This window comes from Peromyscus californicus, unplaced genomic scaffold (genome assembly GCF_007827085.1).
Source record: "Peromyscus californicus insignis strain IS unplaced genomic scaffold, ASM782708v3 Scaffold_5__1_contigs__length_169319896, whole genome shotgun sequence".
NCBI lineage: Eukaryota > Metazoa > Chordata > Mammalia > Rodentia > Cricetidae > Peromyscus > Peromyscus californicus.
Genome location: NW_026294573.1, coordinates 2,407,635 through 2,430,950, shown reverse-complemented (window position 1 = coordinate 2,430,950; position 23,316 = coordinate 2,407,635). Strand labels below are relative to the sequence as shown.

General features: G+C 47.4%; 1 protein-coding gene across 4 annotated transcripts in view; it reads left to right on the top strand.

Moving 5' to 3' along the window:
* The window catches only part of Cep104 (centrosomal protein 104), a 46,974-nt gene that overhangs the window by 16,930 nt on the left and 6,728 nt on the right, over positions 1-23,316 (top strand). For all 4 annotated transcript variants that reach the window (XM_052717534.1, XM_052717533.1, XM_052717535.1 and 1 more), the window contains 12 exons: positions 1,474-1,671; positions 2,143-2,310; positions 2,822-2,995; positions 5,735-5,911; positions 9,047-9,253; positions 9,740-9,847; positions 11,482-11,512; positions 12,418-12,484; positions 12,963-13,071; positions 20,137-20,275; positions 20,423-20,490; positions 22,623-22,713. In XM_052717534.1, coding sequence (XP_052573494.1) covers positions 1,474-1,671; positions 2,143-2,310; positions 2,822-2,995; positions 5,735-5,911; positions 9,047-9,253; positions 9,740-9,847; positions 11,482-11,512; positions 12,418-12,484; positions 12,963-13,071; positions 20,137-20,275; positions 20,423-20,490; positions 22,623-22,713 — 1,537 coding nt within the window. The remainder of the gene's footprint in view (positions 1-1,473; positions 1,672-2,142; positions 2,311-2,821; positions 2,996-5,734; positions 5,912-9,046; positions 9,254-9,739; positions 9,848-11,481; positions 11,513-12,417; positions 12,485-12,962; positions 13,072-20,136; positions 20,276-20,422; positions 20,491-22,622; positions 22,714-23,316) is intronic.

Genomic DNA, 23,316 nt, shown 5'->3' with positions numbered 1-23,316 from the left:
GGTCCCCACTTCAGTCACACACTCCAGCCTCTGAAGCAGCAGCAAGAACAGAGGAGATCCCTATGCTGACTGACCCCACCAGGCCTTTCTAGAAGGGCCTTTGCCCATGCGTCCATCTTAGAGTACTGATGCCGCTGAGGCCTAGTCTTCCATGTTGTCTCAGGGTTTCACACAAGTGGTTTCAGACTTTAAGAAATGTGTTCTCCTCACATGTGTACAATTGCCTACTGTCTCAGCTTCAGTGCTGAGTCGGGAGTGCTCCCTCTCCACTCCCACTCTACTGCACAGCTGCCTTTTAATTCTGTGCCTTTGTCTCTGACTGGACAAGGCTGGAGTGCTCCCTCTCTGCTCTCACTCTGCTGCACACCTGCCTTTTAATTCTGTGCCTTTGTCTCTGACTGGACAAAGTCGGGAGTGTTCCCTCTCCACTCCCACTCTACTGCACACCTGCCTTTTAATTCTGTGCCTTTGTCTCTGACTGGACAAAGTCGGGAGTGCTTTCTCTCTGCTCCCACTCTACTGTACACCTGCCTTTTAATTCTGTGCCTTTGTCTCTGACTGGACAAAGTTGGGAGTGCTCCCTCTCCACTCTCACTCTACTGCACAGCTGCCTTTTAATTCTGTGCCTTTGTCTCTGACTGGACAAGGCTGGAGTGCTCCCTCCCTGCTCTCACTCTGCTGCACACCTGCCTTTTAATTCTGTGCCTTTGTCTCTGACTGGACAAAGTCGGGAGTGCTCCCTCTCCACTCCCACTCTACTGCACACCTGCCTTTTAATTCTGTGCCTTTGTCTCTGACTGGACAAAGTTGGGAGTGTTCCCTCTCCACTTCCACTCTACTGTACACCTGCCTTTTAATTCTGTGCCTTTGTCTCTGACTGGACAAAGTTGGGAGTGTTCCCTCTCCACTTCCACTCTACTGTACACCTGCCTTTTAATTCTGTGCCTTTGTCTCTGACTGGACAAGGCTGGAAGGGCACCATGAACAGTGCCTGGTGACTTAGGTACTAGAGGACTGAAGGCTAGGATGGCAGCTGCCTCACCAAGGAGCTTGTTACAGATTCCCTAACTGGGGGCTGTGTTGGGCCCCGAGATAATAAGTGTGTTTATTGTTCAGTGCAATGCAGTAAAAGTGTGTCAGCAAACACTAGTCTGAAAAATAATGGGATGACCCTTCCTCCTGAACTTCATGTCAGCTGAACTGAAATGGCTGCAGGTGACTAGTATCTGAGCTGAATTTCTGTGGTGGGAGTGTTGTTATTCCATGTCTAAGTGAGTTCAGGCAGGAATGAAAGGCTTCATCAAAGTTTTCCAATTATAACCCACTTGTAGGAATTATTCTAGTCTGATGCTATTTATACTTAGATGAGTAATCCTTTTAGACCTCTCGCCCAGTAGCCCATCAGGCTGTGGAGGAGACATCCTGGGCAGAGCACCCACCCACAGCACTCTGCTTGCCTCTGCTCACCTATAGGTGGACGCCCTGCCCTACGATGAACGGCCTCTTCCTATTACTCGAAAGCAGTTGGGGGAAGCATCTGCAGAACCAGAAGTGAGAGAGCCAGACAGCAGTGATATCCGGAAACGGGGTGTCTCAGGGGAACCCGAGCCCTTGACAGAGAAGGCCTTGAGAGAAGCCAGTTCTGCCATTGACACCTTAGGCGAAGCCTTGGTAAAAAGGAAGACCAAGTTATGCACATGCATGGCACGCATGTGTGCACATACAGTGTGCACATGCAGTGTGCACATGCATGCAAACTTGGAACACACTGATGGGGAAAGAAGGGAAAACAGCTCTAGGGTTTTGTTTGTTTGTTTGTTTGCTTTGTTTAGTGTGTGTGTGCATGTGCGTGCGTGCATGCGTGTGTGTGTGTGTGTGTGTGTGCATGTGCGTGCGTGCATGCGTGTGTGTGTGTGTGTGTGTGTGCATGTGCGTGCGTGCATGCGTGTGTGTGTGTGTGTGTGTGTATACATCCTGCCATTCACATGTGGAGCTCTCAGGTCTTAATTTCCCATTAACGCAGCTCTACCTCTCATTCTGCAGAGTAAAAGAGTTTTAAAGTGCAAGATGTCAGTCTGGGGTGGCTGTGTGGGGCTGGACAGTCTGCCTCCTGAGGTAAAGCAGGACTGCTGTTCCTGGCAGGTGGCTGGGGCCTATTCTAAGACATGGTCCTGCCGAGAGGATGCACTGCTGGCGTTGTACAAGAAGCTGATGGAGATGCCTGTTGGAACCCAGAAGGAAGATTTGAAAAACATACTCAGAGCATCTGTCTTTCTCATCAGAAGAGCCATAAAGGACATTGTGACCTCAGTAAGTCCCTTGCCTGCTGTCCCCAGATCATTGACATAACCGTGAGTTAGCTTTCAGTAGGCCAGGAATGAGGGTTCTCCAGCAAGAGGCACATCCTAGGCTCCAGGGAAAACAGCAGGTGGGAGATGCCGCCCTTTCCTGGGCACTTCCCCTGCTCTGCACAGCCTCCATTTTCCCACAGAATTCAGCAGATGTGCAGCCAACATCAGCTCTCATGTTTTAATGAGACATGAGGGGCCGGAGAGTTGCATCCCTTTTTGTAGCTCTGAACAGGCTTGAGAATGAGCATTCCAAAAAAGAAAAGTTGAGGACTGGGTGTCTGTCAGGAGTGGTGAGCTGGCATCACATGGTCAGGAGAGTTAAGTAGTGAGGGCTGAAATGAGAGCAGGGCCCGGGCATGGGGTGCCGTGCTTGGAAGCAGATTATAGTGTAACGTTCACATTTGTTGATTTCCTGTTTCCTCCTGAGCTCCCACCACAGCAGCTGATCTGTCTGACCTCATTTTCTTCAGGTCTTTCAGGCTTCATTGAAATTGCTGAAAATGATAATTACACAGTATATTCCCAAGCACAAGCTGAGCAAACTGGAAACAACACACTGTGTAGAGAGAGCTGTTCCCATTTTACTCAACAGAACCGGAGACTCCTCGGCTCGCCTCCGTGTCATAGCTGTGAATTTCATTCAGGTCTGAACTTCCCCAACACTTTGTGGATGTCTAACTCTGCCTTGCGGGGTTCTCTCCTTCAGAGCCTCAGACACCTGCCATCGTGCTCCCCAACACTGGGAAAGATGAGCTCTGTCTACACATAAACTTTTCTTGTTGTTGTATTCTGTAATGCTAGCTAGACTTGAACTCTCTGTGTAGTCCAGGCTGGCTCCTTGAGACTCAGGGATCTTCCTGCCCTGACTTCCAAGTGCTCAGATTGCAGGCAAGATTCTATACCCAGATTGTTGTAGATAAAAATAATGAATAGATAAAGCTAGGGAGCTGGCTCAGCAGTGGAAGCAGTTGCTGACTCAGAGTTAAGATCCTTTGAACCCACATTAACACCCGTGGGCACTCGCTTACCTGTTATCCCAGCCTTGGAAGGTGGAGATAGGTCCATGGAACAAGCTGCCTAGCAAGACCAGCCATGTTGGCAGTCACTGGGTTTGATTAAGAGTCCCTGCCTCAAACAAGGTGGACTAGCTATGGAGGAAGATTCCTGAAACCAACTCAGGCCTCCACACATGCCAGTGTGCATAGACATGCACACACACCTTTCACCTCCACACATGCCAGTGTGCATAGATACGCACACACACCTTTCACCTCCACACATGCCAGTGTGCATAGACATGCACACACACCTTTCACATGAACGAAGAAGGGGCTGGGGTGGCAATTCAGTGGGTAAAAGGTGCCTGCCACCAAGCATGCCAGCCTGAGTTCAGTCCCTGAGGTGGACCCACACAGTTGAGGAAAGAACTCCAGCAAATTGTCTTTTGACCTCCACTCTCCCTCTGTGGTGTACACACACACACACACACACACACACACACACACACACACACACACAGACACGCACAGATTGAATGGATAACATGTAATCACCTAGAGAACTAACCAAAGAGGGAAAGAGAAAGAGGAAGCACACTGCTGTTCTATCTGTTCTCATTCTTTGACCAAGCATACTTACTCTAGGCTCAGTGTGTGAAAAGCCACATGTAAATGGGCAAGAGGTTTTTGACATACAGTGTATGAAGTACTGTGAAAATATATTTGGCTTTATTTAAAGTAGCCAATGAGCACGTCTAGTTTAGGAACCTTGTTTTGTTTTGTTTTTCTTATTGTGAGACATGGTCTCATGTAGCCCTGGCTCACCTGGAACTTGCTGTGTAGCCAAGAGTGACCTAGAACTAGACATAGTGTTCGTGCCTCAGCCTCCAAAGCACTAGGATTACAGATGTGCATTGGCCAGCCGATTTAGGGATCCTTAAGCTCCATATCTGGACTTGAGAAAATCTGAGAATTCGTTAAAATTTGATGCAAGTTTTGTGAGTGTATACATCTGTCTTAGAACTGTCGTCATTTTTCAGAGTGTGAAGAATCTCAGACCTGGTTTTATTAAGAAACTTAAATTTCAGAGAAAACAGATACGGAAAAAAATTCAGCAGAATAGAGGTGCTGCCATGTGCTTGTAGTGCAGAGCGTGGGCAGGGTGTCTCCTGTGAAAAGATGTCAGCCCTTGAAAGACAGAGGCAGGAGGATTGCAGTGAGTCTCAGCACAAATGAAAGTGTGTATTGCTTCATTTCTTTCCTACATGGGAAGTTGGTTTGGTTTTTGTTTTCCGTAAGAGACAGGGACTATCCATGTCACCCAGGCCACCTCCCTGGGCACAGGTGTTCCTCCACCTCAGCCTTCCCAGAGCCAGAGCTGCAGGAGTGCCACCACACTCAGCTCATGTTTAATGCTTTTTTAAGACACTTTTACCATATAGCCATGCTACCCTCAACGCACAGTTCCCCTGCCTTAGCCTCCCTTGTGCTAGGGCTCCAGGAGTGTGCCTCTCTGCCTGCTTTCCCTGTTAGTTTCCTGGTGGTCTAAAGCTGAGTACGCACTACCTGAGGTAATCCTGTGCCAGATGTTTCCAGATGGGGCTAGAGAGACAGCTCAGTGAAGCGTGCTAGCTGTTCTTCCCAAGGACCACAGTTGGGTTCCCAGAAGCCATGTGTGGTTTCTCACACTCCTCTGTGACTCCAGCTTGCAGGATCCAATGCCCTCTTCTGGCCTCCAAAAAACACCTACACTCATGTGGCATACACACACAGACACACTCACACATAAATAAAAATAAACTTTCAAAGTCACCGGATTAACTGAGCCTTCGTGCTAGGCCCCCTTGTTTCAGGAACCTGCTGTCCTAACCTCTGGAGGCCATATTTACTATGCCGTTGTGCTTAGTGTCTGGACCATCACTCATGGTCCAGTTACAAAGAGAGATCGTGACTACATACTGAGCGCATGTGGTGTGGCAAGTTTAAGGAGCCCTATCACCTAACAATGGAAGCACTGGATGGGACTTTCACTGGTCCACCAGCAATCGTATTACCAGAGAATCATTGACACGTGATGCTAAAATTCTATCTCTAATCCTAATCTGTTTCCAAACTTTACATTCAGAAAAAATACCAAGAATAGAAGCCTTCAGGTCTTCAGGGGTTTTTTGCAAAGTTCTCCTGGCTCTTGTGTCGATGTCTTCTGCCTCTGATCTATGATTCTGAGACCCCAGCTCCCATTCCTAATTCTCCTGTGGCTTGTCACTGTCCCTTTGCTTCCCTGTTTGTTCTCTTTGGTGTTCAATGTGACAGTCATGTTAAGTTGTACTAAGTCACCTCTAGCTTCTTACCTGTAATAGTTAACCAATTGTGCTGCATTTGTAGGAAATGGCCTTGTTTAAGGAGGTGAAGTCCCTCCAGCTCATTCCGTCCTACTTGGTGCAGCCGCTGAAAGCCAATGCTTCCGTTCATCTGGCAATGAGCCAAGTGGACCTTCTGGCCCGGCTGCTGAGAGACCTGGGTACTGGGAACTCAGGCTTCACCGTGGACAATGTGATGAAGGTGAGCCAGGCTCATGTGGCATGACACCGGCCCCAGCACCACAGCTTAGAGCAGGGCTGTCTAATCAGTGACTGAGGCAGTGAACATGCTGGAACATCTGGATCTTCCTGCTATTTCCTCACTAATTAGTGAGAGCATAGAATGCACAGGACACTGTCCACAGTGGGGAGCAAGCATAAAACCCCAGGTTCAATCTGCAACACTGCATACACCAGGCTGTACACTCCTGTAATTCTAGCATGTAGGCGGTAGAGGCAGGAGAATCAGAAGTTCTAGATTATCATTGACTACATCGTGAGTTTGAGGCCAGCCTGGGCTACCTAAGATGGTTTCTCAAAAAACCTGAAAAACAAAAAACTTCTAATGGAAGTCTTTATGGTCCAGCCTTAAAAACTTTCTCCCAGAGTCCAAAGGAGGCTCTACAACCAGCAGAGATAAACTATTTCTAAGGGTTGTGGGATGAGTCTACTCACAACATGCTTTTCTATCCATGTCTCTTTATTCTCTCCTTCTTCTCTAAATCTACAGTTTCTTTTCAGCTCTCATTCTTAGCTCTCTCTTGCCTGACCGTCCACACATTTCTAACTCCTTGCAATCCTGAGAAAAGTCTCAAAACCCTCAAGGACATAGCACATGCCTAGAATAGACGATAACAAGCAGAGCCATTACCGTGGTAGCGCAAGGTTCCAAGGTCTGAGGACCAGAGTCGGGGGCGCAGTGCCCAGTGCAGCAAACTCTGAGACATAGTGTTTACCAGCAGACTCGGCAAGCGAAGAATTGGCAGACTCTTCTTAGGGTGTTTTGTGTTAGTAACCTTGGTAAGACATCTGCAACTGTGACCTTGTGCATAACTGTAAAGTTTTAAACTTATCTATTTACAAAGGCCTTTAGTCTAGTTTGAACTTGCTTTGAAATAAAAATGAACTAAATGCATGCAGTTTGTGTTAGACTGAGGAGAGATTTTTTTTTGTTTTTGTTAGTCTGAGTAAAAGGAACAAAGCAGACTTTAAGTGTCCACAGTCTCATGGGACAATAGATCTGGCTATGAAGTATATCCTAGTATATTTTCTATATATCAAAATTATATGCCAGGTGGTGGTGGCACACGCCTTTAATCCCAGCACTTGGGAGGCAGAGACAGGCAGATCTCTGTGAGTTCGAGGCCAGCCTGATCTACAGAGTGAGTTCCAGGGCAGCCAGGACTGCTTCACAGAGAAACACTGTCTTGAAAAAACAAATAAAAAAAAAATTATACAGCTAAATGAAAAGTCATTTTCCTGACAACCCATAGATATATGGGCCCATAAGATTTAGATGTAATCAAAAGATTACAAATACACATTTCATGAAAATACATGGTAATGGGGAGATATCATTGCATAAGAAATTACAGATAAAAGCAACAGTATTCAGAGTTGGTGGCCTGCAGGCCTTGCTCGACAGGTTAGCCCATCAGAGAACATTCAACTGGTGGGTTGACATCTGAATTAATAAACTGTAATTGCATCATGACCCACAATAGCTCATGACAATGACCTCTGACAAACTTCTTTGCTTAAAATACAGAATATAAACCATGCCTATCTTGGTCTCCTGCCTGGATCACTGCCAGACACTTGTTTCATGACTGAGCTCCGCTGTCCATGGTACAGGACACCCCTAGTGTGTGTGGCTCAAGTCTGAAGTGAAACAGAATAAACCAGTGGGACACTGATGGCTGCCATCACATTCAGCTCCACCTGATGATGCAAAGGAAAGGAAAAGAGGAGTGCAGGGATGATTGCAGGAATGGATGAGCAGGGCCAGGGGGTGGCTGTGCAATGCAGACTGAATGCCGAGGCAGGGAGGCTCCAGGGAAGGGCGGACCAGCGTCTCTGATGTAAGAGTACATGAAACAGACTGGAAGGAACAGAGGACCCAGTGTGGGAGCCTGATGGTGATGTCGAACAAGCAGGTATAGGGTAGAACCTAAGAGTGGGGCTCAGGTTGAGCCCTTCAGAAGTGTGGGAAATGAGAAGCCCAGTGCCCAGAGCCACTGGGGAGGCATTGACCTCTAACATGGCAATGCCAGTCTAGACCTGGGTCATGCATTGTGACATGATTGTATGATGGCACCATAGTGCAGTTAAAATGAAAGACATAGGCAGTGGTTCTCAACCTTCCTAACGCTGCAACCCTAGAATACAGCTCCTCATGTTGTGGTGACCCCAACCATAACATTATTTTTGTTGCTACTTCATAACTAATTTTGCTACTGTTATGAATTGTAATATAAATATCTGTGTTTTCTGATGGTCTTTGGGGGTCATGACCCACAAATTGGGAACCACTGACATAAGGTGAGTGAGCTCAGGATCAGGAAAGCATGATACCGAGCACTGGTGGAGCAGAAGACACAGTGTGCATGTGGAGGTCAAAGGATAACTTGTAAGAGTCAGCTCTCTCCTTCCACTGTGGGTCCCAAGGCTGGGACTCAGACAGTCAGGCTTGGTGGCAAGTACCTTTACTGACTGAGCCATCTCGCCAGTGTGTTTTGGCGCTATGTACAATTACAGTGCTAGGGACAGAACATGTGGATATGTTAGACAGGTGCTCCTAACACTAGCTGCATCCCCAGCACCCTGCTCATAATGTTAAAATGACAGAGCTGCACAAAGAGACGCTCTATGCAAAGTGACAGCCTGTGGGCAGCAGCACACATCAGCTGCAGACAAATGGGAACCTCCAGGCAGGGGAGGAGAACAGCCTGGGGAGATGGACAGGGTACAGGAGAGCCAGACAAACAAAAATCCCATAGAGGTATCACCCTACTTGACATAGATGCTGCGTCCCTGTGGTTTGTGTTAGTCCCCTATATATGTGGAGTATTTCGTAATATTAAGTGTGGATGGATGGAAGTTAAAGAGTGCTTCATAGCACACTAGAAGTAAAAGCAAAGCATAGCTCTGGACTTGAATGTGCTATGTGCATGTTGAAGGGATCTGTAGGTGTGTGACTCCCTCTGCTCTTGTCTCCTCATTGCCTTGTCTTTATTTTCCAAGTCTTTGCAGTACCCCATCGGTCACTTTTGTGCTGGGAGAAGTTAACTTTGTTGTTAGAAAATCAGTAGCAGAACTGAGACTGCTTTCTTTGCAGTTTGCACTGAATGCCCTGGAGCACAGGGTGTATGAGGTGCGAGAGACAGCAGTCAAAATCATCCTGGACATGTACAGACAGCACCCAGCCCTCACCCTGGAGCACCTTCCTCCAGAAGACAGCAGCACACGCAGGAACCTTCTCTACAAAGCCATTTTTGAGGGATTTGCTAAGATAGATGGCAGGCCAACGGAGGCCGAAGTCAGGGTGAGTTGGCGTTCATGAGTCAATGAAACTGCAGTCTGTGTTTAAGAAGTGACCTGGAACATGGACCAGCCTTGCTGACTCTTGCCTGTGATCTCAGCACTGGGAGGCTGAGCTAAGAGGATGCTGTGAATACAGGACAGACTGGGCAAGGGAGAGAGAGAAATAGCAGTGCCACTTGAGACATAATGGATGGCCAGTGTCTTTCCTAAGGACTCCCTTTTGGAGAAGCACAGTCTGTAATAAGAAGCAGGTCCCTGAGCCAGGCCCTGACCTGTCCTTGTCCATGTCCTGCCTGTGAGCTGTGAGACCATCATCCCCTGTCTGGGAAGAGCAGGATTAGTGATGCACAAACCTTTAGTAAATCACTGAAGAATTTGCTTTTAATATGAGTTACAGTCATCCAAATTGATGCTATAATTTGTCTTCCAATGTCTGAAGCTACCCTCAGAAAGTTCTTCTGATGGGGAAAAATGTTTTTTTAACCAGGCCCAGAAAAGAGCAGCCACAAAGGAAGCAGAAAAACAGAAGAAAGAGGAGATGAAGGCTCTGCAGGGCCAGTTGGCGGCTCTGAGAGAGACCCAAGCTGGAGCCCAGGTCAGAATGTCGCCTGAGTGTGGGGGGGTGCTGGGGTGATGCAGAGGGTGGCTTTACTTTCTTTTTGTTTGGTTGGTTGGGGCACAAATGAAAGAAGGCCTGCACCAGGCCCATGGTGTCCCACGTCAGTTACTAGCCAGTTCTACTGCTACTGTGAGGCTTGAGGCGAAAGTTCTTCTGCCTACCCTCAAGATGGCTCAGAGGGTCTTTACTGCCAAACCTGATGAGCTGAGTATTCCGGGGACCCGCATGATACAAGAACTACTAACTCCATAAAGTGGTCCCCTGACCTCTGTACTTGACTGTGGTGTGCATGTGCTGCTGCCCCCATAGACACAGTTAAAGTAATTTTTAAAATGTAAGAGGGCAGAGGTCTTAAGAAAGTCCACAGTCCCAAGTGCAAAGTTCAGTCTTGCAAGGCACACTTGGAGCCTGCCTCCAAGCTCCTCATGCCTGTGGCCACAGCTACTACACAAGCTCCAAGGATGCTGTGAAGTGGGCAGAGGTCTCCCACGCTGCTCTCTACCCAAATGAGAAAGAACAAGTCAAGAAGCAGAAAACACATCTACAAATATATTTGCCCAAAAGGGCTGAAGGTCTCTAGACCTTCCCACCAAAGGCCAGTGTGAGAGTAGCAGTAAGGAAAGGAGAAAGCAGGGCAGCCTGGAGCTGGCCACGGAGACTGCGATGCCTCCTGGACCACTGTGGCAGGATGGTAGCCACCAGCAGGGGTGCAGTCCGTGCTGAGTGGTTTCCCTGCTAGTTTACAGGTGTGGCTAACTAGAGGCTAACTCCAGGTCACAAGCTAGCTAGGACACGGCCAGGTGTCTGCTGCCCACCATACCTGTGTTGGTGGGGCTCGTGGTCACTTGACTAATAGAAATGAAAGTCACCTGTGGAGGAGATTGGTAGCCTTGGTGTATGTGTGTCTATGGAATGGTGGAACTAGGAGGCTTAAAGAGAGCAGGAAGAAATGCTGGAGTTGTTTTGTTGTTGTTGATTTAACATGGAGTCTCACAGTGTAGCTGAGGCTACCCTAGAACTCATCAAGTAGCCCAGGCTGGCCTCAAATTTGTCACCTTCTTGCTTCTGCTTAACAGGTGCCAACATCACAAGTGCTCACCACCAGGTTTGGCTTGAAAAGATTGCTGATGCCTCTTTCATAGTTTGGTGGAGCTGAGTTAATTACAGCACTGAAGAAGCTGAGGCAGGAGGATTGCGATATTGAGGCTAGCCTGGCCTGCATAGATGAGACTGTCACAGATAGATGATAGATAGATAGATAGATAGATAGATAGATAGATAGATAGATAGATAGAGAGATAGAGAGATAGAGAGATAGAGAGATAATAGATAGGTAGGTGGGTAGATAGATAATAGGTAGGTAGATAGATAGATAATAGGTAGGTAGCTAGGTAGGTAGATACATAAATAGGTAATAGGTAGGTAGGTAGATAGACTGATAGGCAGATGGGACTGTCATAAATAAATAAATAGAAAAAACATGAATTCTGTTACTCTTTGGTGGAAATAACAAACAAATCCAGACATGTACTTTGAGGATAGTGCATCCTGGGTATATTGCAGCTCCCAGCCGCAGTTCGCTCCTGACTATTTCTGTCTTTGTGTCTTAGGAGAATGACGCTATGAAGCTTAAGAATCAAGGTGAGCAAATTCCAATCAGGGCAACTCAACAATGAAATCTCTTCCTTTGGCAAGCACATACCTTTAATCCCAGCACTCAGTGACGGGATCTCTTGTGAGTTTGAGGCCACTCTGGGCTATATAAGTTTCAAGCCAGCAGGGCTGCATAGTGAGACTCTGTCTCAAAACAAAACAAAATCACTTCTTTAACAGGCCTGGTGTCATACATATGAGCTAGGGAATGGCAGATGAGGCAGGAGGATGGTGAGTGTCTTAGTTACTTTTCTGTTGTGCTAAGATGTCATAACCAAGGCACCTTGTAGAAGAAAAAGTTTATGTGGGGCTTGCAGTTTCAGAGGGTGAGCCCATGACTGTCATGGCAGGGGCATGGCAGCAGTCAGCAGGCATGTGCTGAAGCAGTAGCTGAGAGCTCGTATCTGATCCACAGGCATGAGACACAGAGAGAGTGAGATGCTGGGAATGGCATGGGCTTTTGAAACTTCAAAGTTTGCCCCCAGTGACACACCTCCTCCAACAAGGCCACACCTCCTAATCCTTCCCAAACAGTTCCACCAACTGGGGACCAAGTGTTCAGACATGAGCCTGTTCCCACTCAAAGCACTGCAGCAAGTGTGAGGCTACTCCAAGCTACATAGCAAGGCCTTGGCCACTCACCAGGGCTGCAGTGTAGCACATGGCAGTAGTGCTTTCCATGGATGTGCAAGGCCCAGATTTGACTCCTAAGAAAAAGAAAGAAAGCTGCTTCTCTTGACTCTGCAGCCCTAACTGGATGCAAACTGTGTGTACACCTTACCACTGGGTTCATAATAAAACAAAATGACATTTTTTAAAATTACTACTTTTTGCTGAAACTTTAAACATTTCAACCAAACGTTACTTAAATTGTGCTTTTTTAATCTGCTCAGACCCTCAAGGAAGGAAAGCTGCCCCACCTGAGACTCCAGAAATCCCAGATAACCACTATTTGGATAAGTAAGTGATACCACCTGTGTCTGTTGCATGGGGGGCATGGAGAGGCCCTGGGTGTGCATCTCCTCCCTGGCTCACTGTGACTCTCCATCTCTGGATGACTCTTCCTGATTCCAAAGCCTGGAAACAGCCCTAAGCCAAACCACACTGACTTGGGCCCGCCACAGCCACAGCCCCACCTTTGCCCCACAACAGTTGCCGTGGACATCCTGTCCAAGAGCAGGTCCAGTCTGTAAGGGCCTGGGCTGTCCTCTAGCTCTTCTGTGACTTATGCCAGCTGTTTGGTAAGGTCCTTTCTCCAGGCATTATGCATGGACCCTGAGCCCTGTTATCCTCCCCAAGAGGTGCAGCCTGCCCTCAGAGCACCAGGCATTTCAGGACAGGAGGGGTCTGAGGAGTCCTGAGTCTAACACAGTGGGGGTTGAGTGGTCCTGGTAGCCAGAGCGTGGCTTTCACTTCCAGGTTTCCTATTTCATTGTAGTCTGTGCATCTTTTGTGGGGAGAGGAATGAGTCCTTCACAGAAGAGGGTCTGGACCTGCACTACTGGAAACACTGCCTCATGCTGACGAGATGTGACCACTGCAGGCAGGTCAGGTGCTGGGCATGGGCTATGGCTACTCACAAGTGACTACTGCAGGCAGGTCAGGTGCTGAGCACTAGGACACCTAGGTTTTGACAAAAAGACCAAAGCCTGGGGTAACCCAGATCTTTGAAGCTTCAAAGGGAAAGTCGTGAGGAAAGTAGAGTCCATGCTGTGGCCCAGAGGGACTGGCTCTGTCAGCCACTGTCTCTACCACCCTCCACTCAAGCTATCTCCATCCCACTTCGATGGTATTCACGGCATTGTTGCTTGGACTTGGGTAAGTGGAGTCCTGCAGTGTGGGCCCATGCTCTCCTGTGTCCGATTGCCTACTGCCATGTCTGTGCTTTGCATAGACCATAATTGATTCATACGCTTGACTGTTCCAGTTTGGGACTGCTGGCAATAGCTCTGCTGCTGGCAGTCTCCGGGGAAACATAAAGAAACACCCATTGTCCCCAGCCAGGACACTAATTCGGATGCTCCAAGTCCGACTTACCAGTTAATTTATTAGTTACTCATGGCTGACCCTTGAACAGATGCAGCACTGAAAAGTATTCCCACTCCCCAGCCCTCAGTCAAGCTTCCACTTACTGTCTACCGCACAGTACACAAGACCGTGTGTGGCTGACGTGGGACCAGGGATAGTGAGTGGAGCCTCTGGATGGTAACAGCTCCGTGACCATCACCCAGATCTATTGATCATGATGGTCATTTCTTATTTCATCATTATAAGTGTGGGGCCAAGGTACTCTGTAGGTCACCACAGTCTCTGCCCCTTGGGGCCAGTCGTTACATTAAGCCCAGAGGAAAGAGCTGCACTACCACACCACATCCTCCAGGGCTTGCCTTCTTTCTGCCCGCTTCTGCTGTGTTCTCGGAGCTTATGGGGTAATACAGAATATTACCACTGTTAGGTGGAAACTGCAACCAACAATTTACACCAACACAAGAAAGCAAAGAAATGTGTTCACCCTCGATCAACAGAGGCCAGGACACAAGGGCAGTGGGGTCATGCTGGGCTGAATGAAGCCAGTGGCTGGTTCATAGACGCCATCTGTGGCACCGGTTCCATGAGCTTGTCTCTTCTGGGCAGTTGAACTTCCCTTTTTGTTCCCTTACGTGGCTCAGCAGACTCTGGGACAAGGTTGTAGGGTAAAAACAGTGCTTTCCCACCTAACCAAGGCTCAAAGAGAGTAAGTTCGGCGAGAAGATGTTTTTGAGTTAACAGACGTATTAAGTTTGTCCTTCTACATGTCACAGCAGCAGACATGTATACTCAGCATTTAGGCCCATTAGGATTCTCTGAAGTAACTGGTACTCGTTACAAATGGAAGTGCCCTTGACCACAGCTCACAGTAGCAATAATCTAGAGACATAAACACAAATGCTCGGAAGACACTATGACAGACGTATCATTTGGGAAAACAGTAGCAGTAGCCTCCCCGCTGGGGCCCATGACCTCATCACTATGGGTCTTTGTTGGCTTACCTGGGTTCTCTGCTGTAGAGTGGGGTTTAGCCCTGTCAGAAAACTGTTGGCTATACCATAGAACTTGGCTGCTGTTGCACCAGCAGGACCTGGCATGTTGTAGCGTAGCAAGCAGAGTTCATAGCTGACAGTCCTTCCCAGTAGCCTGCATAGCACTTTCTGGCACTGCCTTAGCCAGCCAATGGGGAGGAGCCTTGCTGGATTCCTCCATGTCTTTCTACTACAGCATGTAGTGTCCTTAGCAGTAGGGACTTAGCACATGCTTCTGGCATGCAGCCAACAGTGTGTGTGATTCAGGTGGCCTAAAGGGGCCTCCTGGTCTACAGATTGTTGGGGCGGTAGCCCACTTGGAGCACTGAGGTTTTCCACCAGGAGCCTTATGGTTCCTGGAACAGGGTGTCTTCTGCTTTTAAATTCTTTACCTGCTTATATGACTGCTGGCACAATGCCTTCCTAGGTCTGTTAGAAGGCTATAGTGAGACCTTTCTACAGAGTAGGCAGGTCTCTGAAGGCCTCTTGGAAAGAAGTTGGAGTGGTTTCCACCCCATGAGCGTTCATTCCTCCACAGCAGTTGGGAAAGGATCAGCAGCACCTCCTTGTCCTCCGTCCTGCAGAGGCCCATGGGCATTGTCTGCCCTCCATCTCCAGCAAGTAGCCAGGTGATGGGCACCACTGTGGCCTGCTTCCAGTCTTGCCCCCTGTGTGCTGCTTGAAGGCATGTACTGTGTCCTCTGAGTGCCATTTTCAGGACCTCCTATAAAAAGGTGTCCCATCCTCCACCACACAAGGACAGGCATATGGAGATTCCCCTGTGGATGTTCCAGCCTTAGATAGCTCAGCCGCAGTTGCAGATGCCTCTTAGAGCCTGTAGCAGGCAATGCAGCTGCTTTTCCCAGACTGTTTTTTGGCTCTCTCATGTCTATGGCTCTGATGTGCTGTGTGGATTTTCCTGTGGAGACATACAGAACATCTGTTCCCCCAGAGGACACCAACAGAACAAAGAGACAGTTCTGCCTGGCGTGGTGAGCCAGTGAGTTTCCTGAGGCTACTCATGGCAGCTGGTACAGTTCACAGAGCTGTGTCAGTGGACCTTCCACTTCCATGTACTACTCTAGGGCCTCCTCAGGATGACCTCAGGAGTAGTGAGCGGAATCTCAGGCGAGGGCTGCAGCTCCATCCGTTACCATGTATCAGGCTATTGGTGTATTGTTTTGCATAATTTCATTGCCATAACTCTGGGTTCAAGATCAGCACAGCGTTCTCTGTTCTACAATGCCCATGATCAGGTTAATCATGGAGTATCGATATGACCACAGCACTGGGCTACATGTCTAGCCTGGTCCTGTTGTACAGACTTTTTCTACTGGACTAGTATCCAGAAATACTGCAGAGTCCTGGCCACCTGGCACTTCAGTTCTCACATGCTGCACACTGACTGTGACTGAGGTGGGTGCCCTTTGTCCACTGGTCAGTGGCCATCTTTGCTAGGTGTAGCATGAATCTTAAAAGTTCTTATTAATAAGATCAAACCCGGGGCCAGTTATTGGGGTGAAATGCTGAATGGTCAGAGAGACAGAACAAGCCACAGCTAACCTCACCTGGCCAACTTCTCAGATGGTCTTGTTTCCTCAGACTGGAAGCTTCTGTGCCCTCATTTCTGAGGCTCTCAGCTGAACTGTGCTGCTAGAAGCCTGAAAGCTTAACCAGTCAAATGCTTCTAGTTTCTGGTCCTCACGCCTTATAAACCTTTCTGCTTTCTACCATCACTCCCTGGGATTCAAGGCTCGCTTTCTGGGATTAAAGGCGTGTGTCACCATGCCTGGCCGTTTCCAATGTGGCCTTGAACTCACAGAGATCCAGAGGGATTTCTGTCTCTGGAATGCTGGGATTAAAGGCGTGAGTGCCACCATTTTCTAGCCTCTGTATCTAGTGGCTGTTCTGTGTCTGACTCCAGATAAATTTATTAGGGTGCACAGTATTTTGGGGAGCACACTCCCACCACAGCTAGGTGCCTTTCTGTTGTCACCTTGTCCATCTGGGTATAGCCATCTGTCCATTAGATGCAACGGGCCCGCCCGTCTTCTCTCCTCAGCCATGTCTGTCTTTTCATTGTCTCCACGTGTCTTTTGAATGGAAATCTATAGTCGGACTTTCCTTTGGGCTGCCAGCTCACAAATAATGACACTGAGACTTGTTAATTATGAAAGCTTGACCATTAGCTTAGGCTTGTCACACTAGCTCTTATAACTTAAATTAACCCATATTTTTGTTAATCTACGTTCTACCACATGGCTTTTACTTCTCTCACATTCTGTGTCTCAATGGTGACTCCTGCGTGCCTCAATTATCTCCTCTTCCCCTCTCTGCCCGGAAGTCCTGCCTGTACCTCCCACCTAGCTATTGGCCATTCAGCTTTTTATTACACCAATCACAGCAATACATCTTCACACATTGTACAAATATCCCACAACATCCCCCACTTTTGTCTAAATAAAAAAGAAAGATTTTAATTCTAATACAATAAAATTATACACAATAAGGACAATTATCGAGTAAGAAATACATTTACAATGTCCAGTCTTTTTGTATTTGGCGAATTTGGAGAAATTCCTTTATTTTCTATTCTATTTGGATGAATCCAACATTTTATACCTAAAACATTTTTATCATAACTTGTATTACCATCCTAAAAATATGCTTTTAGATCTTAAAACATTTTCTTAGATAAACAACTTAGACTTTTATGTCTCTCAGCCTTTATAAACTTTATATCTCTTATATGAGTTTCTTTTCTGAATTTGGTAACAAAGAAAACTGTAACTATAACTATCTCATCTTCAACCCCATCAGAGACCTGAGTAAACAGGAAGTGCAGAGCAAGCAACTTCCAAAATTGTAAAAATGACAGAAACATCTGGCTGCCTGGACAGTCACGCAAGGTTCCTCTGCAACATTGAGGCATCCATCTTCAGCCTACAGACCTAGAATATCTGACAGACTTTTCTGTGAAGCAGGAATTTTGAAGAACTGTCCTACCTTGTCTTGGCAAAGTTCAGCAGTTGCTTTCTTTTGTGTCCTGCAAGTCCAGTTTGAACAACATACTGTCAGCAGTGTAGGCAAGGGCAGTTTCTTGCCCAAATGGCTAGCTTTACCACAATGAAAGCAAACTCCATATATATATGGAGGTTCTTTGATTTGCCCATCAAGTACATGTGTCTCACTGTCATGAAAAATCTTATGTTATTAAAACATCTTAAATGCCATATTCTGTAAGTCTTTGAAGTGGTTGAAGACCATCTATTTAAAATATATCTGTTTGGCCTTGAAAACATACCTAACATGACAACAAATTTGATTGTTATAGATGACTAACTACTAACCTACATTTCTTAATTATCTTAGACAGTTTCTAATAATAGCCTTTAAGGACTAGAATGTTACATTACATTTTAAAATGAGCTGCATAGGTACAATACCTTAAACAAGAGTAGAAACATATATACAGTATGTTCTAACAAAAATAACCTTAATTTTGTATCAATATGAAAAAAAAATACCTTAAGCAAGAGTGGAAACATATATTCAGTATAACAAAAATAACCTTATATTTGTATCAATATCTCAAAATCCATACCAATGTAAAATATTTAAGACTGGTAGTTGCTTTTTTAGTTTAAAAGTAGATTTGATAATCTACCCTTTCATCCTATCATTCCTATATCCCCCTTTTTCTTTTCAAAATGAGATCCCTGAATCTAATCTCCTTTGCTCAGCTTTTTTTCCTGACCATGATCAATAACAACTTGTAACCAATTCCCCTAAATGATGATAAACATACATAACCCATCAAATCACCAAGAATCATCCACCCCACCTCTTGGGAGTATGGCCAGCATGTTTTCTAGACTGCTTCCTGTTGTCTGGGGGCATCTTTAGGGGATCCTTTTTTTTTTTTTTTTAAGATTTATTTATTTATTAAATATACAGCATGTATGACTGCAGGCCAGAAGAGGGCACCAGATCTCATTAAAGATGGTTGTGAGCCACCATGTGGTTGCTGGGAATTGAACTCAGGACCTTTGGAAGAGCAGTCAGTGCTCTTAACCTCTGAGCCATCTCTCCAGTCCAAGGGGGATCCTAAGAAAACTGAGATAATGGTCAAGTCCTGGGAGATCTAGCTGTATTATTTATTTATTTGTTTGTTTGCTTGCTTGCTTAGTCTCTGTATGATGGGAAAGTGTAGAGCTTTTCTGAAGTCCTGGCTGGAGTAGTCTGTGAGGCTGGACCATCTCAGCTAACAGCTTTGAAGTTGTTCTAGATGCAGAATTTTGAGGAAACTGTAACAGAGGTATTCTGAGAAGCTGGATCATCTAGGCTACTTATCTTCATTGGTGTCTGGTCCTTTTTTTCTGAAAACACACAAATTTAAGTAACATATATTTGCATTAACACAAGTATGGAATGTGCAGTTTGTACAAGTCAGCCTAAGATGATTTTCTGCTTTATGTTTGAGCAGGTAAAAGGCAATTGTCAACTTTATAAGTCCATTTGGACTGTATAATCAAACCTCTATCCATGCCATATGAAAGGATGGCATGTAATAATAAGTCATGAGGACTCTGTAGCCAGCAAGATGTATCATGTCTCATCCCATCTCAGAGCTGTTCCCATGCAGAGGGCATTAGCATACATGTCACCTGTCTTGTAGTCTTTCCTGGATTCCTTCCTCACGTCTGCAGCCAAGATCCTCAGGAGGACTCCCCTAGTCAAATCTGATCTTTGATAATTTTGAAGGAATCCCCATAGCTTTTCGTTTCCTGTGGAAACAAAAGCACAACCTCTTCCCCCATTCTGTGTCTCCGACTCATTCTGCATTTCAGTGGTGTCTCCTGCGCGCCTCAATTATCTCCTCTTCCACTCTCTACCCGGAAGTCCCGCCTATACCTCCTGCCTAACTATTGGCCATTCAGCTTTTTATGACACCAGTCACAGCAACACATCTTCACACAGTGTACAGATATCCCACAATAGAAGTCTTTAGTTTGGGGCTGTCCCCCTACCAGTCTTTCCTAGGGTTCATGCCCTAATCTACTTCTCTCCTGCTCTGGTCCTCTCTCTTCAAATGAGGAAGACAAGATGGGGAGTGTTCTGTTTCCTCTGCCACACAGGGAAGAGTGTAAGAGGGCAGGTCCTCCCCTTTGGACACTCACACCCCTGCCTGGCAGCAGAAATTCTGAAAGCCCCAGGTGTGCGACTGGCCTTGTCAATAGTGTGTGGTGCCATGGCTATGTGGAAGGTATTCCTACCAAGTGTTAGATGAGTGGGAGAACCCTATATATGTGCACATTCTTAGAGATACTGGAGAGCCAGAATTTGAACCCAGAGCCACAGCAGACACTGAAATCAACTGTAGCTCCACCCCCTCCCATGACCTTTACATGGCACTAAGGTGGCATGAGAAGGACACAGGGTCTCTACAGACACTGTAGGTCAAATACCAAAGGACCCAGAAGAGCTGCCCTGTTCTCTATACGGTCTGCACTGCCCCACAGAAGTCACATTGCTCTGTCTCTTGGGGTCCAGGTGGTTGAGATATCCAGCCTGACAGAACACCTGCTGACAGAATGTGACAAAAGGGACGGGTTTGGGAAGTGCCACCGCTGCAGCGAGGCTGTTCCCAAGGACGAGCTTCCCAGGCACATCAAAACTAAGGAGTGCAACCGTGAGTGTCATCTGGTCACCAGGTGTCCTCCCTGGTCATGGTCCAGTTGCTGTTGGGGGTCAGGCCTGGGCATTGTGGGATTAGATGCATCCTTCCTCTCCCTGAGAGTTCACCCAAGTAACCAAGTCTTTGTTGAAATCATTTCAGCTGCCAAATCGGAGAAGGTGGCAAACCGATGTCCTCTGTGTCATGAGAACTTTGCCCCTGGAGAAGAGGTGAGGAGGCCTGAGCTGAGAGGGAGCAGCAGGGAAGCACTGGACATATCCTTAGGATGATGGTTATGAGGCATAGTGCCCTCTTGGCATCCTAACAGCTGAGCCTCAGTCACGGGGAAGTCAGAAACTGGTTTTACACTTCCTGGTCATGGCTTTCATGTGTGGATCATGGGCGTGTCTGTAGCCCATAACCATTTGGAGTAACAAAATGTTCCCCATAGTGGTTGATAGTTCTCTTCCTTCTCAATGACATGCTCTCCTCCTGTCCTCAGTAAGTAGCATGGTGACACAGGCAGCTTTTTGGCATGGACTTTGCCTTTGGTGTTTGGGTATGCTTGCAGGGCCCGGGGTATCCATGGATCTACCCCTTTCTAGCTGTCTACACAGTACAGTGGTGGTGCCCTCCATGCCAGGCAGTTCTAGAGACCTTCTCTTGGCTCTGCTTCTGCCCCAGGAGATGCTATAGAGCCCAATATTCTTTCAGGTCACCTTTCTTCATCATCAGTGTTGTGTGACTTTTCCTGGGGAGACACACACATCTCTTCACCCCAGAGAAGGAGCCCACAATAGTACAGCACCAAAGTCCAACTTAGTGAACCATGAGTTATCCTGGGATAACTTAAGAGGAATATATTTTGAGTTGTTTACCTTCTTGCTTAAGGAGTTTTCCCACTGGATGAAATGTTTCAGTCTTGAAGGAAACTATTACACAACACTAGGCAGCTTTCAGAATGACAGACCAGCTCACTAGGTGGCAGCTTATCAGCTTTTAGTGTCTTGCTAAACTCATGGATAAGAGTAGATACAGAGCCACAGCCATCCCTGTCCTTATGGATGATCACCTCTGGACAAAAAGGGTCCCTTTGCCTAGTCTCCTGTATACTCATACATGGCCTTAGGTAGCATCCTCCTATCTGGAACATTCTGCCCAGACCAGGAATCAGCTGTCCTGCTAAGGGTGTGGCCCTCTCAGCAGGCCTCAGTGCTCAGCACGGGGAAGACCACTGTTGCCAAGCCACAGTGGACAGAGCTGGGACACTTACATGTCACAACCTGCCAGTGCACACTGCTGTCTCCCATCCACACCCAGCCAGTGCTCCTTTCTCACCTTGTCTTCCTGGAATCCCAGCATGCCCCAACCCCAGTTCTGTAGCCTCACCAACCTCAAAGGCCCTTAGGACATGAAATTAGTGTGTCTACCCTAGGACAGCTCCAACAACACTGGAGGCGGTAAGTCCAGTCCCCTGGGGTCTGACCAGAGTCAATGTTCTGTTAGAGCCCAGGGCAGTGGGTAACCGGAGTCAGGTTCTGTTCTGGAGCCCAGGGCATAGCTCCACCAGTCTAGACACCCACTGAAGACATGCCTGGGTGCATGGTTTTCATTTCACTGGTCTAGGGGCTTGAGTTCTATAGATGGTTTCCCCAAGTCTGTAAATAAGGCATGTTCAAAGAACTGCATCCAGGCTGAGGCTGCTGTCCTTGTCCCCTACCTTACCCTGTGCCAGGAGGACTTGTTCACACCTGCACATCCACAGCTTCTGCCTTCCACTGCTCATTTGTAATTTAGGAACCTTCATTTTAAATCGCTGTCTTTACTGACCCACTCCCAACCTCCCATGGTCGTCTCTCTTTTCCCATCGCTCTGCTGGTCTCTGTCTTGAGCAGTAATGAACCAGTCAGCAGCTTCCTCCTTTCTCCCCTCTGGCTGTCCGTGCTATACAACACACACCCTACTTAGCCCTGTAGGACAACATCCATTTACCACTCATGGTTCCCCTGATTCAGGGCCTGGGCAGGCAGACCTCCTGGGCTGCTGTGGAGCTCCTGGCTAACCTACGTGTTCACCTGCAGCTCATCGGGGGAAGGGCCCGCTGCCTAGTGCTTCCTAGCCGCTGGCAGAAATAAGTCCTCATGGCCACAGGGCTCAGGTTCCACTCATCCAAGGTAGAATGTGAAATGCATACTCACCAGCCTATGAAACTCAGGTGCTAAGGCCAAAGAAGGGCAGGGAGCCAAGCCTCTCATTGGTTAGCACCTCGTTCTCATTATGAACAATGAGTTGTCTACTCTGGTAGCGCCCCAGGTCCCTTGGAGCCACCAGGCTACCATGCTGAGCCTCCTCCTTGTTGCAGGCATGGAAGTTTCATCTGATGGGCCCTACCGGCTGCACAATGAACCTGCGCAGGACACACATTCTCTACAAGGCCACAGCCCCACAACAAGGTGAGGTATAAACCACATGTGGGGCTCCTGTGTTCTGCTATAGCTTAGGCGAAATGCATCCTGAGCTTCCTGTCCATGTGCAGCTGACCTGCTAACCCCATTCTCCAAGTGCAGGCAATGGCTGCTCCTCACAAATGCCTCCTGGCAGCTCACTGGGGGCTGGTAAGGCTCACCACAGCTGCTGCACCTTGGCTCTTTCTATATGACTCACTCTGAAGGATTTAGAAACATGATGTTAACTACACTCACAGAGAAAGCCACTGCCTTCTTTACATCCCACCCTCTAAGGCATTCCATTTCAAATTTAAGACAGCCTCTCAGGAAACATCTTTTGCTAAGAGATGCCTCCAAGGCAAAAGACCTTTGGATATAGTGACACCATGTGATAAAACAGTGACCTGTCCTGGGGTTGTAGCTCAGTGTTTCAGTACTTATATACAAGGAAGGCCCTCCATTCCCCTCCTGGCTCACCAGAAAACAATGGCCCATGTTCCTGCTCAGGCTGCACCAGGTGCAATGCCCAGGGCTCACATGGCAAGATCTCCTCTTCACCCAGCCTCTTAGAAGTAAGTGGGCACAGGTCCGTGGCTCCTTGTCAGGTTC